Below are 25,176 nucleotides of genomic sequence, written 5' to 3'. Positions count from 1 at the left end.
AAAACAAAAAAACAGAATAAAGTTTAAATCGTTATAAAGTAGAAAAAAAATAAAAAAATCTTCAGAAAAAAAAAAGATTAAGGAAGAAGGGGGACTAAGAATTTAATAAAGGCCGATTAGGGTAAACTAAAGCCTAGTACACACGGGCCGAATGTCGGGTGGTATCGGCCAGTTCAATAGAAACTGGCAGACATTCGGTCTGGGTGTACTGGAGTCGGTCCAACAGGAGCTGGCAAAGGGCCATGACGGAAAATGGTCTGCCGATTGGCTCCCGATCAGCACTCTCAGCCACTCTTGCTGACTGGAGTCTACGGGCAGGGGGCCCAACCCCCTGTTAGAGCGCAAAAGAACAGCAGGGAAGATTGCTGTACAAATGTCGGATAGTTAGTACAGCAGCTCCTCCTAAGTGGTCAGTTTTTTTTGTTCAGCCCTGATGGGTTGAACAAGAAAAAAAAAAAACTACTAGTGTGTACTAGGCTTTAGGGTAATAAGGGTTCAAGTAAAGACTATTTGATTAAAAAAAAGTAACTGACATCACAAAAAGATTGAAGTTTATCCCTTTTAACTGCAGATGAAACAGGAAAACTACGAAGTAACAAATGTTACTTTGCGTCTAAACAGTGTTTATAAACCCTGTATCAGATGCAGTGTTAATTTTGACATCAAATTTTGATTAAGGCTCGGTTCACACTGCTGCGACTTGTGATACGTGAAATCCCATGTTACTCAAGGAGATCTGTCTTAACCCCTTCTCATCCGCGCTATAGCCGAATGGCGGCTACAGCACCTACTTTGCTGGGAGGGCATCAATAGCTGTCCTCCCGTGCTAGAGCCGCCCGTGTGCACCCCGCGCGCTCTGTGATCAGCAAATCTATGAGACTCGGCTCATCACAGATTGGAGTAAGAGGTCAATTCTGACCCCTTACTACATGATCAGCTGTCAGCCAATGACAGCTGATCACGTGACGTAAACAGAGCCGGTTTTTTTTATTGAAAAAAAAAAAAACAGCCGATCACCAGCGGCTGTCAGAGGGACATCGGTCCTGATCAAGGAGACCAGCTGTGGAGTCATCTGTGCCCACCAGTGCCTCCTACCAGTGCACAACAGCGCCAACTACCAGTGCCAAACAGTGCCTCATCACCAGTGCTGCCCATCAGTACCACCCATCAGTGCCCACAAAAGCAGCCCCATCAGTGCATATCAATGAAGGAGAAAAAGGACCTGTTTGCAAAATTTTATAAAATAAAATAAAAACTATGATACTTTTTTTTGTTCGTTTAGCAAAAAATAAAAACTCCAGTAGTGATTAAATATCACCAAAAGAAAGCTCTATTTGTGTGAAAAAAAATTATAAAAATGTAATTTGGGTACAGTGTTGCATGGCCACGCAATTGTCAAAGTCTGACAGCACTGAAAATTGACCTGGGTGGGAGTGCCCAGTGAGCAAGTGGTTAATTAGCACTACTGAAGTCGCTCCATCTTTAGAAAATGTTCCTGCACTACTTCAAGACAACTTCTATCCGTCTTGAGCCCATAGACTTAAATGGAAGTAGCCTCCAAGTCAGATCCTCATCTATATTGATGTGATATGGATCCAACATTAGAGAAAAAGATTACCTAGGCAGGGCATGACATCTTCCTGTATGCCATTATCTCTGCATACCTGCACAAGATAAAGTCGCATCAAAGTAGTACTCAAGTCTCCAGAAATTCGCCTAGCAAAGTTGTTCTTTCAGGTCGCAGTAGTGCAAACCGAGCCTTAGTTTTAGTCATGGTCTTTCAAATAATATGCTGTTTTAGTCATATGAATTGTTTTAGTCTACTAAAAATAGTGTTAGTTTTAGTCGACGGAAAGACAAAATGAACACTAATCAGATGGTAATTTTTTGACAGCAGCAGCTTCTAGAACTGCTTTATTTACACAGCGACTCCTGGTTTTCATTTAAAGATCTGGAAATTGCCAGCAAGTAGGAGGGGTAAGAGGCAGTGATGCAGATGATCACAACGTGCTACACACTCCTTGTGTACTTCAATTACGTGTGTGTGTGTGTGTGTGTGTGTGTGTGGCCTACCCAGTGTCCTCAACAAGTTAAAAGATTTAGCCACACACGAACATGATATGATGAGCAGGCAAACAGATTTCTGCATCTCGCAGGAGACAACAAAATAGTTAAGAGACATATGCTTAGGAAACCTAAGACAGGAGAATATCTTCTTTCTAAAAATACCTAACAAATGTTCTAAAAATGTACTGGCTGTCATCTCAATCCATTGGCTTCAATACTTTGAGGCAAAAAATGTGGAAACCCTGGATCAGAAGTTTTGATTTCGCCCCGAGTTTCTAATTTGCAAGTTTATTCTGGTCAGTGACTGTGTAGTAAAGTCAAAACAACCAAGCAACCAAGGCAGCCCTCTGTATTTCACTTGGTACAGATTTTCTTAGACATTATTTTCCTCAAAGTGGATTTCATGTTATCTATAAAGAATAAGCAAAAGTTACTTAAAAAAAAAAACACATTTGGGGAGATACTCGGCAGGGTGGTGCACCTTGCCACTAAAACAGCTAATGCTTAGGCACATAAACTGTATGTGAAGGGGTCTATGAATTCTGAACCCCTGCATTGTATAAACATGGGAAATAACTATTTCCATGTTGATACTAGATGAATATTTTCCTACACTGCTTCAACACTGTTTATATGACAAAGCGTTCTGGTTTACCACATCCCCAAGAGGGTTCTACAAAGCTCCAAGCAATAAATATAACATCTTACACATACTACAGCACCAGTGTGTGTTATAAACAAAGGATGTTGTGTACAAACACAGTGAAAGTAAATCTTAAAACAAAATCGATTACTTTAAGGTCAGCTTTGGTTAAAAAAAAAAAAAAAAAAAAAAAATGTACACCTTATTACTGCTAAACCTACAGCTACCGAAAACTCAGACACAATCAATGCGGCCATACATGCAAGATAAGATGGTTCTGACTCAGATAACTAAAGAGTACATAAATCCAAACTACAATCTTCCTGTATTCTCTTTTGGTCTGCTAAATAAATACACCATTGAAAAAGAGTTTTGTTGTGTCATTTCAATAAGAGCAAAAAAAAAAAAAAAAAAAAACACTCCAAAGCCCCATGCACACTAGCATTTGTTTAAGCTCCTAGTAGCGATTAGCATTTTTTTCTGCTCCTAGAAGCTAAATAGTGTTATCCTATATGTACATACACACTACTTTAGGCGATTATTATTTTTTGAGCTTCAGTATCTAGGAGCAGAAAAATATAGTTCTTGTAGAGTTTCTTGGAGCATTTTTCCAGTAGAAACTCTGCTAAACGATACGAAAAGTGTTTTTGGGCGTTTTTTCCCCTTTTAGGCTCCTTGCACACTAGCGTTTTGATTAAGCTACCAAAAAAAAAAAAAAAATTAATCGCTGGAAAAAAATGCTTTTTGTTGTAGCGTTTTTGAAGTAAAAGAAAAATCTAAAAAAAAAAAAAAAGTTTAGGAGTGTCTCTGCTAGAAAAACGCTCCAAGAAACTGTACAAAAAACATTTTTTCTTTTTCTGGTCCTAGATGCTGAAGCTCAAAAAATGCTTATAGCCTAAAAGTAGTGTGCATGGACACACTGGGGGTTATTTACAAAAAGGAAAATCCACTTTGCACTGAAAGTGCACTTGGAAGTGCAGTCACTCTAAATCTTTTTTTTTTTTCAAATATAAATTTTTATTAATTTCAAACAATGCCCAACATGGGCATGGACATAACATATAACATAGAAATGGGATACACAAAGGGGAAGGGAGGGAAAGGGAAATACATATTAAATATATTACCGAAAGCAAGAGGAAGGTAGGTATACAGTACACACTTACATGGCATACTAATCATAGCTCTATGGAAGACCGAATTCAATCTGCCATCTGGTGATTACCGCTTATCCAAGCATAAAATCTCCATTAAGAAGCCAGAAGTGTATCCAAGAGCCTAAGTCCGTTCAGTTCCCTCAGCTCTTGCCCTCGTCAGAATCTCAGTACCCCGGCAAAAACCCAGTGCCAGAGGGGAGAGGCCATCGGGAATGGGGGAAAAGGACATTGAAGGGGAGATGATGAGGGAAAGGGAGGGAGAGGGGGGGGGAAGGAGGGGGGGGAATTCTGGTTGAATCAGGACTGCCCCAACCCATACGTAGTCTATAACGCTGACCATATTACACGGTCCTTAAGGATACTCCTTCGGATGAGAATATGAACTGGTGCCAGAGTGCCCATGTTTTCCTAAATTTTTCCTGCTGTTGCAGTCACTCTAAATCTAAGGGGTAGATCTGAAATGAGTGGAAGCTCTGCTGATTTTTATCATCCAATCATATGCAAGCTAAAATGCTGTTTTGTTTATTTTCCTTGCATGTCCCCCTCGGATCTACAGCGACTTTACCTCCAAGTGTACTTTCAACTGCACGTGTTATCCTATTTAGCTTCTAGGAGCAGAGAAAAAAAAATGCTAATAAAAGCTTCCAGAAGTTTAAAAAAATGCTGTGTGCATGGAAGCCTAACTGCAAAAACACTAATAAAATGCAAACGCTCTTAAAACACTCCTAAACGCCACTACCAGCAGTTTTTTCCAGTGTTTTTTTTAGCTTAAATAACATCCTGTACACTCTACATGGGCTGGCTGTTTTCAGTTCGCATTTTTCCAGCTTTCTCTACTATGTTATGGACAATAGGAGAGGGAAAGGTGTTCTACAGTCCTCTTGTAGGGTGACAACTCTGTTCCCCCATAGCTATGGTAAAGAAAATGCCCTCACCCTAGGACAAGAAGTATCAATCAAAAGTAAGTAAGAATCAAAAGAATAAAAAGTTAAAAAATTCTGAAAAAAGTATTGCAGCCAGTCTTTATGCACTACTGTGACCCTAAAGCCGGTCCAGGCTCTGAAAAGATCTCAACCATATGGTCGGGATCTGCCTAGAAGCCTGGACCGGCAGCTGGCTCAGCTTCTCAGCGAACTGATGAGAGCCTGAACCGGCCGCCTCCACAGCTAGGCGTTTTAGAGAGGATGCTACATCCATCTAGGCGAATATAATTTTTTTTATTTTTAGAAGCCCCTACTTCTCTTTTAAAAAGCCCTTTATTTATTCATGCAAGATATTTTTGCTGTGTTGTTGGGGTTCCTGGCAGAGACCAAGGCGCAAAAACAAAGGAAAATTCCAGTATGAGCACTCCGATACAATGACTATTATGCCATGTACACACGGTTGGACATTCCGACGACAAAATCCGTAAGATTTTTTCTGATGGATTTTGGCCCAAACTTGTCTTGCATACACATGGTCACACAAAGTTGTCAGAAAATCCGATCGTTCAGAATGAGGTGACGTACAACACGTATGACGGGACTATAAAGAGGCCAGTAGCCAATAGCTTTTGTCTATTAGAATTTATTCTAAGCATCCGTGGCACTTTATGCATTGTAATTGTCTACACACGATCGGAATTTAAACAATCAGATTTTGTTGTCGGAAAATTTTAGATCCAGATCTCAAACTTTGTGCATCGGAAAATTCCGATAGAAAAAGTCAGATGGAGCCCACACACAATCGGAATTTCCGACAACACAGTTCGATCACACATTTTCCGTCGGAAAGTCCGACCGTGTGTACAGGGCATTACAGAACATCAATTGTATTTATCAGTAAGGCCAAGATGAATGTGCTGCATCTAAAAACAACCATTTCACCTTTGATATGTCATAAACTGAAATTCAATTGTTTCTATCGTCTCTTATGAGTTACTATATTCCCTTATGACGTGTACACATGATCGGAATTTTGGCCAGCAAAAGACCGATGAGAGCTTTTCATCGGAAAATGCGACCGCGTGTAGGCTCCATCGGAATTTAGCTGGCCAAAGTCCCGCCAGCAAAAATTTGAGAGCATGTTAGAAACTTTTTCCGACAGAAAAAGTTTCTATTGGAAATTCCGATCGTCTGTAGCAATTCTGACGCGCAAAATTCCTATGCATGCTCGGAAACAATTCGACGCATGCTTGGAAGCACTGAACTTGTTTTTTTTTATCAGATCGTCGTAGTGTTGTTCGTCACTGCGTTCTTGATGGTCGGAATTTGGTGTGACCGTGTATAGGCAAGACAGCCTCAGCAGAATTCCGTCGGGAAAACCAGAGCTTTTTCCGACCATAATTCCGATCGTGTGTATGCGGCATTAGTGTTGCACTGTAAAAACGCCAGTCACTGCAAGTACACACAGAAAACAAATTGTTAAAACAAATGGTTTTCTGTGTGTTCTATTCACCCTGCAACACAGCTGGGAGCTGTGATAAAATGCAGACATGCTGCATTTTCTAGCAGCGTGCTGTACAGAATCGCTCATCGCTGTACAGCAAAAGAGCACATCATCGTACACTTTAAAGTTCAGTGAAAAAAAAAGGAAGCTGTGTGATGCATTGAATCACATACCACACTGCCCTCTACTGACCCTAAACCGCTGAAGTTTGAACAGGCCCCTACTCAAGAAGCCCATGTACGCATACATTATATGGCAATGATAGGTTTAATCAGCAAGTGAAATAAAATATTTCTAAGTTCCAACAAAAAACTGGAACTTAGGCCAGGATGGACCTCTATATATTAGAACATGAAAGTGCTAGAAAAGCATAAGATTTCTTGTTTAAGTAGGAAGTACACTTACCTCTCACGGGCAGTTTCACGATTCATCAAATCGACGCCTTCCTCCTAATTAAAATAAAATGCATAAATGGTAAGAAAAATCAACCGGAAAACAAGTACAAAAGCAAAAATGTGCAGACAATATTATTCAGAATTTTGACTTGGAATTGCACACTCCCCTCCTAATTGCTTCTAAACCACTGTAAGACTGATTTGTGAAACTTAGAGGAAATGTAAACTACTGCTAACAGCAATCAGAATCATTGTTTCATTTTCCCACACAAAGAGAAATGAAGCCCAATCGGTTTTCACTAGCAGCTGCTTCATTCTTACTTTACTGTTCTCTGCTCTAGTTTACATAAATCATCCCTAAGCTCTTCAAAAAAACTCTTCAGAAGATAAATTGTTTGTTAAATCCCCCAGGGGACCCAGTGCATATCCCACCTGTTCTGTGTGCTGTGCTGTGTTTTAGAAAAACTGAATTTTTGTTACTCACTTTAAAATCTCTTTATCAGAGTTCCTTGATTGACACAGCTCTTCTAAATCTTGAACAAAGCGTTACGTAGCTCCACCTAAGAAGACACTAGGAAACGAGCACAGCACCCACTATAGGCATTCCCCTCTGGTATAAACCCCCTTCTCTGCTATAGGCAATCTAGTTCATAACAAAGCAGTGTCATAAAATATAAACTCCAATAGAGCGGTGGGTGTTGTCTCCATCAATAAACTCAGAGAAAAGGGATTTCGCAGGGAGTAACAGAAAATCGCATTTTCTCTTATGCTCATTGATGGACACAGCTCTTTTAAATATTGACCACAGGGATGTCCCAAAGCATTGCCTCAAGGGGTGAGCAAACCAAAAAACTGGAACAACCAGGCAAACATGCCAACCACCCAAACAACTCCTTAAGAAATCTAAAAACAGCAGCCTGCAAAATCTTTCTGCCAAAATATGCATTTGAACATGTAAACATATCAAATTTGTAAAATTTTGTAAAAGTGCAACCAGGTAGTCACCTTAGCAAACATGAAACCGATGCCTGATGCTGGAAAGCCCAGAACGCACTAATTTCCCTGGTAGAACGTGCTGTAATGGGGAAAAGAGGAATCAACAAGAAATTACGGCAGAGGAAGTCACCAGGCCTTTCCTTGGGCCATCCATGAGCATTTACAAGAGAATCTGACCTCTAGCATGAGGCCATAGTGGAGTGGTACACACAAACCACACAACACATCCAAGGAGTTCAATGCAACCTCCTTAGGATGCGATGGTTGTGGACACAAGGAAGGCAAAACAATATCCTCAGGTGAAAAATCTGACATTACCTTCAGAAGAAAGGAGGGGAATGGACAGAGAACCAATTTATCCTTATGTAGAACTAAAATAGGGAGACCTACAAGATCCCTATGATTAAGGCCCAAGGGGCGGAGAGAATTGTGTAGGGGCATGGCCTGGTGGGAGCCCAGGCCAATTTTGTAATTTCACTACTGAATACCTATGTGGATGTGTGGCACTGGGGATTTCCTAATCTCTCCTCTCTCTCTCCAGCTCTTACAAGATAAAGCCCCCAGCTCTGACATCTGCCTCGTGGAAGGGATGGCAACCAAGAAGGCAACTTATTGTGAAAGACTAGGCAGGAAAATATCCTGAATGCTCTCAAAAGGGAGGCTTCTGGATAACCAGAAGAACCATAGTCAAAGTTCCACATTGATAAAATCGCACAGAGGGCACCACACAAAGAATACCTTTATTAAAGGTGTGAAGCAGGAAGTGCGAGGCAGAAACTTGACTCTTAATGTTACTCAAGACACGTTTGTGTTCAACACACCATTGAGGTAAAGCCAACACCCAAACCACCAAGAAGAAAAAGTGGATGGACACTCAGAGCTTAGCACCAGGCAATGTAAGCCTTCAAGGTGTGATGATATAGCTTTTGAGAGGTAGACTTGAGAGCCTTCAACATTGTGGGGGGATCACCAAACCCAACAACCCCCTTCCCCTCAAAACCTGGCTTTTAGTAACCATGCCATCAAAACCAGAGACGTTAAAGCAAGGTGGTAGACTAGACTTTGGGAAGCGAGGTCCTCCAGAAGAGGCAACAACCAGGGAGCATTTGTGACCACCTGGACCATGTAGGCGTATCAATGATCACAAGGCCAGTTTGAAGCTACTAGATTGACTGGAATTCCTTCAGCCTCCATCCTGTACAGCAAGCGAGGGAGCAGCTTGAGAAGAGGAAAGAGGTAAATGAGATGAAACTGATTCCATAGTGCCATCGGCGCTTCTGTTGGATTCATTAGGGTGTCCGGCTCTCTGACAACAAACTGGGGCACCTTCCTGTAGAGGTGGGATGCCAGAAGATCCATATCCAGTGTTCACCAACATAGGCAGATCTGGCAAAACACATCCAGGTGCAGGGACCACTCCCCTTGAGCCAGCATCTGACAACACCAGGAATGCACGTTGACTTCTCCCCAGCCAGACAGGCTACCACCTGTCATGACTACCATCCAGTGGAGGGGGAAGAAAAATCTCAGCTTGCAGGACAGGGGACTGCAGCCACCAGGTGAGGGAGGCCCTCGTCAACCAGTCCAGACTATTCTGTTTGTCTAGGGAGGCTGTAAATTCCTCCCATTTGGATGGGGATTTCCCCCTGCACAACTGTGACCTTCTCAAAAGGTGGACACCTAAAGATCCATAGTTGGTCCATTGGGAGAAACACTTTGGTCTGCGCCGAATTGAGAATCGGGTCCAGATACACTAGTCTCCTGGTCAGGGTTATGGCAGACTTCTTGAGGTTCATGACCCGTCCAAAGTCTTGTGGGGAGTGCATCTTGATCTCTACATTTTCCATTAGTGCAGCCCGGAAGTCCGCCTGCAGGAACAGGCTGACCAAATAACCAGTCACGGCAATCCTGTCATCTCAGCAATGCTAGGACTGGAGCAAGCACCTTGGAAAATACCCAGGAAATGTAAATCCCTAACTGCAACGCTTAAGAACAGCTGATGCACATGCAGGTATGCATCTTTGATGTCCATGGATGCTAGAAAATCCCCGATAGAGAGAGGCTACCACTGAATTGATGAATTCCAGCTTGAACTTCTGAACCCACATAAAGCAATTCAGGACCTTCAGGTCTAGGATCAGGCAAACCCCATATTTTTTTTTTGAGACTGTGAATAGATTGGAATAAAACCCTCAGAACAGTTACAGTTTGTGTACAAGGCCAACTGCTCCCTGGCGAAGCAGGTCCTGCACCTCCCTGCACAATGGCAGAAGATGAAGAGTGGTGGGAAAGAATTTAAGAATTTATCTGGTGGATAAGAATGGAATCCTATTTTATAGCCAGTCACTATCAGTTCACTTGTTGGGAATAAAAAGAGGTCTGTGTGCCTGAGATCTAGCAAAGCCAACCCTCCCCCCTTGCACCAGGAGATGGGTGGGGGCAAACCTTCATGCCGAGGTGGACTTAGCCGTGAGCTTGTTGGGATCGCTGAGTGCTTGGCCCCACCAGGTGCCTAAAAAGGGCTAGGAGCCCTTGACAAAAGAACCAGGGGAGTGAAAAAGTTACTTATGTGCAGTGAAAGAAGGCTTGGACACCCGAGGGTCCTTCCCCTTTTTGGCCTGTGTGAGGAAGGTACTCTTGCCACCCGTATGGTTCATGATGATGTTGTAAAGCCCCGAAGAGACAATCTCCCTTGAAGGGCAGGTCTGCAGGGGCCTTTTTAGAAGTCTGATCAACAATCCATTTAAGCCAAAAGGACCGGACGAAGCACCACCACCGAGACAGAGAGCTTGGAAAGGAGCAGAGCAGCATCTGAGGATGCATGACATACATACTTCAGGCCCTGGACCAACTGGTCCACCAGATCCCCATGTCCAGTGTTCAAACCTTGCCACAGAAGCTTGGCCCATTCAGTAAGCATCTGAGACACAAGGGCTGTGGCCAACGAAGGCTGCAATGCCGACCCCGCAATGGTATAAAGAGAGGGAAACCAATTCTGCCCTGCGGTTCACATGATCCTTAAAATTGTGAAACTCCTCTGCCGTTATCACAGTTACTTTATTCAACCTAGAAATGGGAGGATCCACCATGGGAGGGGGAAGTCTACTTCTTCAGAAAGGGTATGCTACTTCAAAGTGCTTAAGGACCAAAAAAGTTTGCTTGGGACATTCCCAAACTTTGTAGACAAATTTAATAAAGTATGGGGGATAAGGAAAAACCTTAATGGACTTAGCTAGTTTGTGCATACCCAAGGGACAGGCACTTTGTCATTGAATCCTCACCTTTAACGTCTCTCGCACAGTAGTAATCAGTGCTGTCACCAGTGCTTTCTCCTACACGGCTACCGAAGCAGAAGACTCAACCTCTCTATCGGAGGAGTTAGGGGATGCATTGTCCAGGCCCACAGAAAACACAGGGCCCATGTTATTGGAGCCCCACTCTGGTTTAAAGATGTCAGAAAGTGACAGCAGGGGGCTTATCCTGCTTGCCTTGGGCCAGAACGACGCCTCCATCTAGGTGATGAACAACTTCAGGACCACCGACAACATGTCCAGAGGAATAGAGGGCCCAGAGGAACCAGCTGCCAAGTTCTATGTTCTCTTATTACTCTCCAGCTATGGAGGCACCACTGCAGAAGAGGACACCCTAGTAAGAAGGGAAACAGTCCCACCCCCAGGCCACCAGCAGCAGAGAGGTAGGTACCCAAGAGGACTCACCACCCAACAAACAGCCAAAAGGAAATGCTGTGCTGCTGCGGATGGGTGCCACCGGGGATGGATGCTGCCATAGGATGGATGACACTTGTGAGAAAGTGCTAGCCAAATTATCCAGTGGCTGAGTTCCAGAGTGATTTGCCCACCAAGTCCCAGGGACAGCCCAGCAAATCTTCTGAGAAGTTAGGTTTGCATAAGATGGCCACTGGAAAATGGTTGCCATGCACATCTATAGGCATGGTCCACCGCAAAATGCGCCCCCCCCCCCCCCCATCTAGCTCTGAAAAAACATGACCACCAAGTCACCGTCAAATGGCCACCACAGCTCCCCGAAAATGGCCGCTGCAGAATACATGTCGACTGCCATGCAGCCTCCCGAACCTCAGGAGGGGAAATCCCACATAGGACCCTCAGAGGGGTTTGTTTCACACTAGCTGAGGGATGCAGGAGATTGTTGGCACAGCATTTTATTATTACAATGTAAGAGAAGGCACAGGGCTGCAGATGTTCCATCTGACAGTGTTCAAAGGAAAAAAATTGTTTGATTTTATATACTGGAGTATTGTGCAAGTTGTGCCTCAAAAATCCCGCCAAAAGCTTTTTATGTTAAATAGTGTGTTTAGAGGAGATTGGGGGGGGGGGGGGGCGGTGTACCAGTCCTGTGTGCTCTGTGTCTGTACAATCCTTTTTCCTTTGTGTAGTCAGATGTCTGTCTCCTTGTTCCAGTGTGGTCCAATAGAGGTGAAAGGGGAGATAGCTATCCAACTCAGTTCAGCAATCAAAGCACAGGTTTTATTGGGAACAAGTGCTGTGTGCAATGGCTGGACTTCTCCTTTAACTTATGAAATAACTTTTTTAACGTAGACTATGAAAAAAGGTCCACTTTACCAACAGATCCTCACCCACAAACACCTAGCCTTTTGTGGTATCACATTCTCGCATCCCCCAGAAGGAACAGAGAGGCATAGTTATGTCACCCATGCCTCTTGAAGTAATGGGAACAGAGGCTAAGATATTCTTAGTTAAAAATTTTTTTAGATGTCCGTAAAGTAGACCTTCCACACTTTTAAAAACAATAAACTGTGCAGTAAAGGGAAACATCACGTTTCTGGAAACTTGGGAAATTGATGGCAAATAGCGAGCACTGTCTGGTGGTCACAAGGAGGCCATTCCTGCTAAAAGAGACTAGCATGCATTTTTGCTGAGAACTCATTTTGAGTCACTGTTTATAGATCACTTAAAAGTAATTTAACGATTTTATGTGTTTTACCCATTAGTAAAAGTTTATTGACAGAGCTCTGCCCATAGAGATGGGGAGTAGTAAAGTACTATAAAAGTGCTATAGTAGTAGGCATGAAGCAGAGGGTACATCTGAAATGGTTCTCTTTTAAAGCACTTTCAAAAATGCAAGCTGGATCCAAAATGGCACCTCAAGGTAGATTCACCTGTCCAACCCATTTAGGATTTGGTTAACGTGCAAACATAAAACTTCTAGAACTTTTATGTTACCCTTTTCAGCTGATACAGACGGCTGCTTGGGATTCGGATGGGAGAGGTTGAAGGTGCCTACAGACAGAAAAAAACAAATAATTTAACTTTCTAACTTCGGCATTCCTAATTTAGGCTCCATTCTCACTTGTATGACTCCAAAGTTGTGCTGACTTTGGAGTGTAACTTTGACGCAACTTGGATACGACTTTGGCTTTGACCCGTGATAATGCACAACTTTTGCATTGTATAATATTCAGGTATGACTTCCATGCAAATTTTGAGGGTTAACATTGAAGTCTATGGCCCTCAAGTTGCATGAAAGTCAGACCAAAGTAGTGCATAAACTACTCTGAAGTTGCTGCAACTTTAGGTTGCACATATATGACTGGTTATCATTGGAAAACATGGGGAACGACTTGTCATGAGACTTTGATGTCCAAGTGTGAATGGAGCCTTATTAAATGATAAATGCACGGCAAATTATGTAGCAGTTACAGCCTTCTTGCAGATATCTGACTCACATATGCAAACAAATGTAAAAGTGGAACTTCACTCCCTCAATCAACTTTTTTTTTTTTTTTATTCTTTATATTTTCTGTTAGTTCCTGGTTTCCATGCCTAGGCAAATGGTGATACATCCCAGTTGTGTTTTTCCAGCTAAGCACACCCTCCTGCCTGGATGCCTGAAGTAAGGGTAGATAGATTGAAGGAAGTAAATGTTACATGAATTATCAGCCCTTACTCAAGATGGCCATGGCCAGAACTGCTAGGGAGTGTTTTCAAAGTGATTTCTCAGCAAAATAAAGCATGGAAACTTGGATGGATGGGAGGCGTTTGCTTTAAATATTAAAAATGAATTAAACAGCATTTTGCTTTGTGGTGCTCAGATACAGTGTAGTTCTGCTTTAAGGATCTCATATGAACAGAGATTTCATTCTCAAGTTAATATCACGGCAGATGGTTTTAACCAACACACATAAAGATTTCTGTCTGCACTGCAATCAAGAGGTCTGAAAGGTTGGTAATTTGAAAACATTTTAATTCACCATATGGGACATGTATGTACATTATGCAATATTTCTGACAAGTTATCCAAGAAACTGGAACCGATCTGTGAAGAATAAAGCAAAACTTCAAATCCCTTCAAGGCTAACATATGTTGCAGAATTTTCATCCTTTAGGGCCCATTCAAAACAGATGCGTTCTGGCTATGCTGGCTGCTATCTCCAGAGCACAGACAAGGTGAAATGCTTCGTTTCTTGTGTTGTCAGTTCACACCACAGCTACAGTATGTGCTGAAAATACTGGAAGTAGTACTTTTTTTTCAGTGAAGTGGGTTACAACACGAACCAGTGCATTGCAATGCTGCCATGAAGAATAGAACTTGTGGCCCTTCAATAAATTTATGTGATGAAAAAAAAAAAAAAAAGAAGTATTAGGCTGTGTCTCACAGCATACACCAGCAACTGTGCAATCAGCACGACTCATTGTAATAAATAGGCCCTTAAGGGAACCGTAAATCTTCACTGCTTTTCTGTAGATACTTCAATAAGTTGTTCCAGTGAACAAAAATTTTTCAAAATAAATGCAAAGCACGAAGCTCTTTTAAAAAATATAATAATAATAATTTTGACATAAGAATGCTGTTAATTATAATGGCCGCAACATTCGGCCAATAAAACAATACAAAAATTAGAGCTTTAAGTTTATTAGTATGGTGTAGCCACCCTGACGGTATAATTATGTCAGACTTTTGCATGTCAAAGGGGTAGATTGTTTTGCATAGAAATTTGGCATTTTATTATTTATATTTTAGGCCTGTAATTCTTAGTAATAACACACTTAAATCTGTCCAAACAAGAGTAGTAGGCATCCCGGGTACGATAAAGTTTGAAACACTAAATCATAATATAATAATAATACAATTAATTTCCCCACGATTCACTATCGCTCAATTATGCAAGTGTTCTAATTTACTATCGCTGTTTTCTAGCTGGTCTCAAACCATTTTTGGACGTAAAAGGGACACTTTTTGGTTGCCATGGACAATCTCAAGCTTCCAGGCAGAAAGAACAGCATATATAATATAAAACTGCATGCAGGGTACGGGACAAAGCACTAGGGAAAAAGGGAGGTGAAATGTTTTCATACAGTAATGTAATTTGTAAGATTACAGTGTACTTACTGTATGCGTTATGAATTTTGTACTTTTTTAATTTGCCCCCGGGCTCCGCCCCCATGCATCGCAGCACTCGCAGGGAACGGAGCCTGGCACACAGAGGCATCGGGAGGAGGACATCACAGGATCCTGGGGGCATGGTAAGTAACCTGTACCAGAATCCTGAAAAAGCAATCCCGAGTGTGGCTCGGTGTTACCGCTAATGGTACTGAAATTTAACCCCTGAGCCACACTCGGGAATACCGCCAGGTTAAGGTTAAGAATGTAGCAATCCCAAGTCTAAGGATATGAGGTTTTCACTGTAGTATGTACCCCATTGAAGATATTTCTCCCCCACCTTCCTGTTCACATATTGACCTACATGATTACAATTACAGATCACTGCTTAACTACAAAATTTCCCAAAATAGTAAACTATGGATTACAATGTGAAACGTATCTAAATATCAGGCAAATGTCTCCAGTGTAACAACAAAGAAAAACACACTACCCAAAAGGGTTTGAAGAGTGCTGCTCACCCCGAACGAGCAAAAAAAATGGAACAAATTCCCCCACAGTGGGATTTTTAGGCAGCAACAATAATAAATGTGTAGAAGTATGGTAAAAAAATGCAATATTTATTAATATAGAAAAATGTAGTACATAAGTTAAAACATGAGCTCCACTGAATAGAAAAATAAAAAATGAATCAAAAATAGATAATAAACGATGGATGTACACTAGCAGACACGATTATTACAGACACTGTACAAGTTTGGCAACAGTGAAGATATAGTACTGACGCGTTTCAACCCACTACAGGGGTCTTCTTCAGAGGAATGGTCTGCTATAAAACAAGAATATCATGACTATATATATCAAATAATACTTATCTATAATATGGGTACCTAATAACTTAATATGATTACCCAATAATGCACATCCAAAAAGATGAAAGTAGTCCCAGTGGAGTTCCCTTTTAAAAGGATCGCCTCTATTTCCCCCACATACAGAGAGTCCCGAGGCCCACAGTATCACCGAGGGAGGAAGTTAGAGTCCAGTGGTGTGGCTTGCAAGAGGTCACACTTGTCCCTCACCCCCTGTAAGACAGGAAGTGGGTGCGGGCATTGGTGGCCGGAAGGTGGGGCAGGTGGCACCTGCAGCAAAATTCCATACAGATATAAGGTTAGTATTGTCCACTCAAAGATTAAATGAGTGGATACCTACAAAGCATAATCATATCATCATGCCTGTGTGTGTGTATGTATGTACACACACACCTACCTGTGTATATTATTTTAGAGGGAAGGTAGCCATTAATCCTAAGTGCTCAAGGGTGGTATCACTCACCATGGTTTTGGTATGTGAAACAGTGAGGAAGTGAGAGAGGAAAAAAAAAAGGGAAATATATTAGAAAATGTAAATAAAATGAAAAAAAAAAAAAAAAAATATGTAAAAATCTAAAAGTGAGTGAACAACTAGTGCAAAGACCACTTAAAGGGAAACAAACATGTGAAAAAAGCCAAAACGCACCTAAAAACCAAGAAAGGAAAAAAACAAAAAACCGAGTGATGAAACAAGTAGTCACACATAATGTGTGAAAGTGTGGCTAAAGGTATCCTTTGAGCGGGGGTGTTGAAAGAGTGAAAGGAGAATTATACAAAAATAGATTTTTTTATTTTTTTTCTCCTCTCTCACTTCCTCACTGTTTCACATACCAAAACCATGGTGAGTGATACCACCCTTGAGCACTTAGGATTAATGGCTACCTTCCCTTAAATCTAAAATAATATACACAGGTAGGTGTGTGTGTGTGTGTGTGTGTGTGTGTGTGTGTGTGTGTATATATATATATATATATATATACACACACACACAGGCATGATGATATGATTATGCTTTGTAGGTATCCACTCATTTAATCTTTGAGTGGACAATACTAACCTTATATCTGTATGGAATTTCGCTGCAGGTGCTACCTGCCCCGCCTTCCGGCCGCCAATGTCCGCACCCACTTCCTGTCTTACAGGGGGTGAGGGACAAGCGAGACCTCTTGCAAGCCACACCACTGGACTCTAACTTCCTCCCTCGGTACTCGGTGATACTGTGGGCCTCGGGACTCTCTGTATGTGGGGGAAATAGAGGCGGTCCTTTTAAAAGGGAACTCCACTGGGACTACTTCTTTCATCTTTATGGATGTGCATTATTGGGTAATCATATTAAGTTATTAGGTACCCATATTATAGATAAGTATTATTTGATATATATATTCATGATATTCTTGTTTTATAGCAGACCATTCCTCTGAAGATGACCCCTGTAGTGGGTTGAAGCGCGTCAGGACTATATCTTCACTGTTGTCAAACTTGTACAGTGTCTGTAATAGTCGTGTCTGCTAGTGTACATCCATCGTTTATTATCTATTTTTGATTCATTTTTGATTTTCTATTTGTTCAGTGGAGCTCATGTTTTAACTTATGTGCTACATTTTTCTATATTAATAAATATTGAATTTTTTTATACCATACATGTCCCCAGTGTTGGCTAGCTTAATCCTTCTTAACCACAGGGACTGGAAGACTTTCCCCCTTAATGACCAGGCCATTTTTTGCGATACGGCACCGCGTTGCTTTAACCAACAATCGCGCGGTCGTGCAACGTTGTACCCCAAAAAATTGACGTCCTTTTATTCCCACAAATAGAGCTCTTTTGGTGGTATTTGCTCACCTCTGCAGTTTTTATATTTTGTGCTATAAACACACAAAAAAAAAAAAAAGCAACAATTTTGAAAGAAAAACAATATTTTATACTTTTTGGAACAATAATTATTCAAAAAAATTAAATAATAATAAAAAACAATGTAGCATATATATCGGCTTAAGCTGATGAAGAATATATATATATATATATATATATATATATATACACACACACACATAGAAAAATGTCTTCATCAGCTTAGGTCGATATATATGCTACATTTTATTTTAACAAAAATATCGCAATAAGCGCATATTGACTGATTTGCGCAAAAGTTATAGTGTCTACAAAATAGAGAATAGATTTATGCATTTTTTTTTGCATTTTTTATTATTTGTTTATTTTTTACTAGTAATGACAGCAATCTGCGACTTTTAGTGGGACTGCGAGATTGCAGCAGACAGATCAGACACTTGACACATTTTTGGGACCATTGACATTCATACAGTGACCAGTGTAAATGTCACTGGCAGGGAAGGGGTTAACACTAGGGGGCGATCAAGGGGTCAAATGTGTTCCCTCATTTGTGTTTTTAACTGTATGGGGATGGGATTGACTAGAGGAGAAGACATTTCATCTGTTCCTGATTAGTAGGAATATACACACACACACACACACACACACACACACACACGTTCTGGATCTCGTGCCCGCGATCGCACCTGGACATCACGGCCGCCAGGCTACGTGCATCCGGTCCCCCGCCGTGCAGCGAGCGCATGCCTGCTAGAGCTGTTTAAAAGGGCTGAAGTAGAGCTACGGCAATTTGTGGGAACGAGCTAACCTGCCATGCCACAGTATAATGATGGCAGCAGGCCAGCAAGTGGTTAAAGTATAGCCAAAGCTTTTTTTACCTGTACTTCAATGGATCACAGGAGTGCAGTTCATTCTGTACTCCGGTGACCCATTTTCAGCCAACATTGAGCTAAAGCCTGCTGTCGACTGACATCACAGAGCCAGTTCAGGCTTGGGAAAGATCACGACTATACAGTCAGGATCTGTCCAGATGCCTGGACCGGCACTTGGCTCAGCTTCCCAGTGATCCGCACACTACAGTAAGCGCCTAGGGGGGAAAAGCAAAGAGTCGGTGACTAACAGTCACCAGTTCTCTGCCGTCTTTAATTGTTAATTTCTCAGTCCAGAGCCAGTGGGGGACAGATGCAGCATCGGACTAATACTGCATTTACCTAGGTGTAATTATTATTTTTTAAGTTATCGAACTTCTCTTTTAAATTGATATTAAAGCTTCCGATTGATTTTATTTTTTTAATTAAACAAAAAATGTCATTAATTAAATTTAAAAATGTCATGCTTACTTGTTCTGTGCAATGGTTTTGCACAGAGGAGCCCCGACCCTCCTCTTCTCATTTACCCTGCCGACACACCTCCTACCACCCAAGTGCCGCTTTCTATTGGGACACTTGTGCGGGCTCGCTCCCGGGCTGCCCTGTTTGTGTTTATTGACACAGGCAGAGGGACTTAGCCCTGTCCCCAGCTCCCTCTTCATAGGTGTTGTAAACTGAAAGATCTAAATTAAAATGAGCAGTCTACCTCACAAAGCAAAGCAGTAGAAGTCATCTGTCCCCAGTCTGGCTAGAAAAGGAGCAGTCAGTAATCTGAAATCCTCTCCGCTATCCCTGCAGTGCCCCCCCCCCCCAAGCCGATCCATCCATCAGATTGGGCTGCAGGCGCCGCTGTTCCAACTAAGGGAGACCGGGAGTGGAGCCTTGCGGCTTCACTGCTGGTTTCCAACTGCGCATGCGCGAGTCGCTTTGTCAACGGCCAGCTTGTCTTCTGGGACACACACAGGTCCCAGAAGACGAGGGGCTTGCCACAGAAGAGGATGTAATGGCCGTGGCCCGGATGGATTGAAGTACTCTTAGTACTTCCAAAAAAAGGTATGAGAGAAAGTAAAAATATTTTTTAAAATATCCAAAATTGAGTGATACTCCGCTTTAATTATGACACATGTGGTTTACAGCCACTTTAAGGCTTTAGAACCACTTTAAACCTTTGTCACAGCTTTCACAAACATTCTCCTAAAAGACATTTGTTAATTAAAGATTATCCATTGGACCCGATCATAAGACATGAAGCAAAGGAAAGTGTCCTGTTTTCCAAAGCTACTGATCACCTACTAATTATTATTACTTGTAGCACTAACCCCCAAAGGAGCTGCTGGTTATTTTTGGGCTTACCGTTACCTACTATTCTACTTGTTTCACGTCTAGGGGATGTCCCGTGGTAGATGGCCCAGCAACCTGAGACAGACAATAGATCCACTTGAATGGATTTTATTTGCAAACTTAAACCATTGAACAGTCTTTCAACTTGGGATCAGAGGGTTGGAAAGGAAGTTCAGGTACTCTCAGTGTCAATGTCTATAAACATTAAAGAACTTGCTTACTTTGATTGCATCCAGAGAATAGCCATTCGCAGCTGGATGAACACTCAGGTTGGACAGTCCCTCTCTCACAATGCCTAGAAGCCAACAAGGTGCTTACTCAGGAACAAAGTCTTTGTTACAGACGTTGTTGCAGAACGTGTAGGAAACTAAGCTGTAGAACACTTGTAGGATACCTGGATCTTTCAGCCTGCTTGGCGATATCCACAAGACCGGATTCTCTCGGTTACTTCAGCCCTTCCAGGCTCTTGTTAAGAAAACCAACCCATGCGTGCTGTACTTCTAAAGAGTCCTCCCCTGGAATGCTCGAAGTACAATGGGTCTCTCCCGAGCTGGAGACAACACCCAACCACCTCAGAATCCTCCTTTAATGCCTCGGGGCTGGCTAGCCCAAGGCAAGGAAACTAAAGTGGGGTGGACCCGCACCCCAGGCCATAGCCTTCCTGGGGGCTGGTCAGGAGGACCAGGACCATGTAATCAGCACATCATACTGGACCGGAAACCCCGAACCATGTGACGTCCGTATATTAAATACCATCTCCCAGAGGGTGCAGCGAGGGCCACTCCCACCGACCTGACTCCAAGAGAGGATAATTTAAGCACCTAACCAGACCATAGTTCCACACCCGCCACCAGAGACAGTGGCCCCTGTGGCCAAGTTGAACATCTCACAGTCCAGTCAGACTGACACAGAAGTCAAATTTAGGCAAATAGACCCAAACCAAACTGTAGTTTGGGTAAAGTTTAACTTTGAAAAACGCATAGCGCGTGCTCTTCAGGAGCCCGCCGCTACATACTATACAGGATTTATATAGCCCCAACCGTCTGCGCAGCGCTTTACAACATGAGGGGAGACAGTATAGTTACAATGCAATTCAAATAAAATCAGGAGGAATCAAGATTGTCATCTTTTAACTGGAAATTACAGAAAGCATCTTATACTTTTTTTTTCCCCCCGAGCAGTATTAAAAACCAGCTCTGTTATTCCGCTATTCTTACCAGACTTTGGCGATTCACCACAGTAGTACTGTTTCTACGAGCTCTGGATCCGTGAGGCTGAAATACCTGGCAGTGATCACTGCAAAACAGAAATAAAGTTACATTGACAACTTTCTTGAAAAACAGTGCATCTGCTATTAGGCAATTTGTAGAGCTGCAAGTGCCAGTGTTATCATCATCATCCTTGTTTTAATACTTTGTGAGTCAATAGGACAGGCATGCAGCTATTAAAGCTGTGACTCCTGATGTAGTTATATGTTCTAGGGCAGAAGATCAAGTAGGAAACATGACACCCCAAAAGCTTGTACTTTCACCAACAAGCCTGTACCGCATCTCTATCATGACAGTGTCCTTTTAAAGGGAAATTTCCCTTTATACCATTTTTCTATACAAAATAAAAATGTTATAAAACCACCACTTTGGAATCTGTAGGTTGTCAACCAAATGAAGTGTAAACGGACTCTGCATTCGTTACTAATGCCTTTCCCAAACATCACTGCCAAGCTCACTAACTGTCATTCCACCATCCAATGAGATTGCCTAAGTGGCCAGTAGAGGCCTTTAAAGGAAATAGAGCTTGCATTTCAGATACAGAATACGCCATTTTGTCTCTAATGCTATGACACATATGGGGAAGGGGAATAGAGAACAGGCATGGACCTAGTGACCAAAGTCCAACTGGTCAGGTCAAAAATAGGAGTGCCAACTCACCCTGGTTTAGGGTGGAGTTCACTGATGATGAACTAAATTGATTGGGTATAAAAAAAAAAGAAGAGGGGAGGGGAATGGAAATAATTCCCCAAAGGGGGTCCGTGCCTCACAAGAGGAATGGGAACAGACAGCGGGGTTCTCCTTAACAAGCTGTATTTGAAATATGTACATTCAAAAATATCAAAAAACACAAAAATGTTTACAATAGGTTGCAACAGATGCTAAAATAGACCCCGGGGTCACGGCCATACTCATTCATTCACAGTTCACAGCAAGGATATTGTAGAGTATTGCTAGGGGCTAAAGGGGTCCTGGGAAACCTCTGGGGAACCTGCAGATAAAGTGCTATGTGTCTTCCATTGGAACATCCAGGCACATTATTTACCCTGTGATGGAGGTGGAACAGATACAGATATCAAGTAGAGATTTTAAATATTCTGTAACACTGCAGTATTTGGTCCTCTGCGATTTCCACTAGTGCTTTTTTGGTTAGGGCTGAAAGGGTCCTGGGAAACCTTCCGGACATCCAGGCCCATTAATAGCTCTATGGCACCATGTGTAAAGCACTAAAGTGGAGCAGGTACAGTGATACGTAATGTATGTACCCTGTTCCACTACACAGCAGTGTTACAGATATAAAGTAGACACTTTAAATCCTGTATCTGTTCCACCTCCATTGCAGGGCAAATAATGAGCCTGGATGTTCCAATGGGATACACATAGCACTTTATCTGCAGGTTCCCCAGAGGTTTCTCAGGAACCCTTCAGTCTCTATTAATACTCTACAATATGTACAATATCCTTGCTGTGAACTGTGAATGAATGAGTATGGCCGTGACCCCGGGGTTGGGTTATTAACAGACGTTTTCTATTTTGGCATCTGTTGCAACCTATTGTAAACATTTAAAAGCTTATTAAGGAGATCCCTGCAGTCTGTTCCCATTCCTCTGGTGGGGCACGGACCCCCTTTAGGGAATTCTTTTCATTCCCCTCCCCTCTCTTTTTGCCCTCTAATACTACGAACACTCACTGGAACAAAACCACAGTTTCAAAGTATAGAAGCCGTAGTAAAGCAGACCATACATTTTACATTTCGGTTCAAATATCAGGGGGTATGGGGGGGGGGGGGGGAAGCGTCAATTTAATTCCCCCATTTAAAATTTACTGTGATCAGTGCTTCCGGTTATAGCTAGCGGCACTCATCATTCAGGAAAAACCTGATAGGCTGGTTGTACACAAGTTAAATCAATAGGTCGACTTTGGTACAACCAGCTAGCCCATACGTGGATCAAAATTAATCCAGTCCCTGCTGAACAGGCCGAATGTTGATCCGTGTTCTATCAGATTACCACTACCCATCAGATTGTGTAACTGAATTCACATTCCCACCTAAAAATACTTACTACGCATGTGCTATGCGTTCAAACATGTGCTCCACGGCACGCTAAGCATTCCGGACACTTCTACACCTCACTACCAACAGAGCCCATCAAATTGTTCGACAACAACGGCTGCAGACATCTTACTACACTCAGCTACGTCTTGAATTTCAGAGTATTTTTTTTAGCAATAAAGTGACCGTATATAAATATAGTGTATTGACATCTGTGATGCCGTTTGGATGATTAATTTTTAAAGCCTAAAAGGTTTAACGCTGAGCAGTGCGGGGTGTACCAGCATGGCCTCCTCCACCTTCCTACTCCTGGAGTCCAGCTTGTTACAAAATGTAACAACAAAACAGCATCATAGATGTCACTATATTTATTTATATACGCTCACTTTATTGCAAAAATTACTCTGAAATTCAAGACGTGGCTGGGTGTAGTGAGATGTCCGCTGCCTCTGTTCTATCAGCTTACCACTACCAGTCAGTCAATTAAGTATTTGGAACTCATAGTGACGTGGAAAGCATTTTGGAACACATAGCGCATGCGCAGTAAGTATTTTTTGGTTGGAAAGTCACTTCCGTTACACAATCTGACGGGTAACGATAATCTGATAGAACACCAGTTTAACAGGCTGTAGGTTGGCAACCTGTAAAAATGCTTTTACATCAGGAAAGTTAGTTTGCTTGTCCAATGATAATGTCCGTTCCTCTCAAGTTGCCATCACGGAAGAGAAGAGGGGTGACTCAGTACATTCTTAAGCAGATGGAATTAAAGTTTGCAAATACAAAACCATGGACATTACATTGGCTTCATCTGGTTGCTAGGTCTTCAGCCATCTTGATTGGCAAACAGAGAATGAAATAACTCCCCTACGTGTGGGAATTCATTCATTCTAAAGAAGACTGCATAGCAGTCTCTTCTGCAATAAATAGAGTGCTTGAACTACAGAGTCTGGGTACACCAGAATCCAGAAAAGAACAATGAAGACCTTCTGAGAGGATAATGTGAGATGTTAAAGAAGAACTCTAGGCTCGATCTAACTTTAAATAGTTTGGATCAAGCTGATCCAACCAAACTATTCCCTTCACCAACAGATGCACTCGTTGCGCATGCTGTATAAACTGTGTGTAGCATCAGCTACGTAGCGTATACAGCATTGTGTTCCAACAGTGGTATGGGGACTTTCTGTCCCATTCCTGGACAAAAAAAATAGAGTGGTGTTGAGTGATGTCTATTTATTGACAGTAAGTTTTATATTATATATTTTATGAGTGAATACAGGGTCTCCTCTGACTGGCTGAGATAGAGGCGGGCAAAATTACATCATAAAATCAACCTATCAGCGGTAGCTATGTATTCGTTAAAATACAAAGCTTTCTATGAATGGCTGATCAGAGCTCAGCCCAACTTGATTTAGTTTCATTATCAGCTACATTTAGTATGCAGTGCTGTGTTCTGGCAGCTGCATGCAATTTAGTGTCTGCATTCCTGCCAGAACACAACTTTATACTGAATGTACAGTAGCTGAGATGCTACATAGTTTATAAAGGGCTCACAACCGGCACTTTTTTTTTTTTTTTTCCGATAATACAAACTTTATTAAAGCATTTTTTCACTTATTACAATTAACATTTACACAATATAGCCCACATAAAAGAAAAAGAAATGAAAGTATCAATTCTCGCCTTATAAATATGTGTTGACCTCGGTGATTGGCTCCCCCAGCACTGCCCGTCCCCACTCCCCCCTCCTCCCTCCCCCAAAAATGTGACCAAAAAATAAATAATTAAATAATAATAATAATAAATTATATTTTCTTGTTTTTATTTGTACATTTATTTGTATTCTATTTTTATTGTGCCGTCTA

General features: G+C 41.9%; 1 protein-coding gene across 3 annotated transcripts in view; it reads right to left on the bottom strand.

Moving 5' to 3' along the window:
* LOC143996860 (PABIR family member 2-like) overlaps window positions 1-25,176 on the bottom strand; it is an 83,979-nt gene that overhangs the window by 47,024 nt on the left and 11,779 nt on the right. For 2 of the 3 annotated variants that reach the window (XM_077492186.1, XM_077492262.1), the window contains exons 2-4: window positions 21,211-21,289; window positions 12,908-12,964; window positions 6,700-6,743 (exon numbers count right to left, since the gene is read on the bottom strand). In XM_077492186.1, the coding sequence (XP_077348312.1) occupies window positions 6,700-6,743; window positions 12,908-12,964; window positions 21,211-21,289 (180 nt within the window). The remainder of the gene's footprint in view (window positions 1-6,699; window positions 6,744-12,907; window positions 12,965-21,210; window positions 21,290-25,176) is intronic. The other variant, XM_077492331.1, reaches the window with a different exon arrangement.

The sequence above is a fragment of the Lithobates pipiens genome, unplaced genomic scaffold, assembly GCF_037356315.1.
Source record: "Lithobates pipiens isolate NorthernLeopardFrog02 unplaced genomic scaffold, aLitPip1_a1.2 Scaffold_1, whole genome shotgun sequence".
Classification (NCBI taxonomy): Eukaryota; Metazoa; Chordata; class Amphibia; order Anura; family Ranidae; genus Lithobates; species Lithobates pipiens.
Note: the sequence above shows the minus strand (reverse complement) of the source record. Positions and strands in the feature narration are given on the sequence as shown.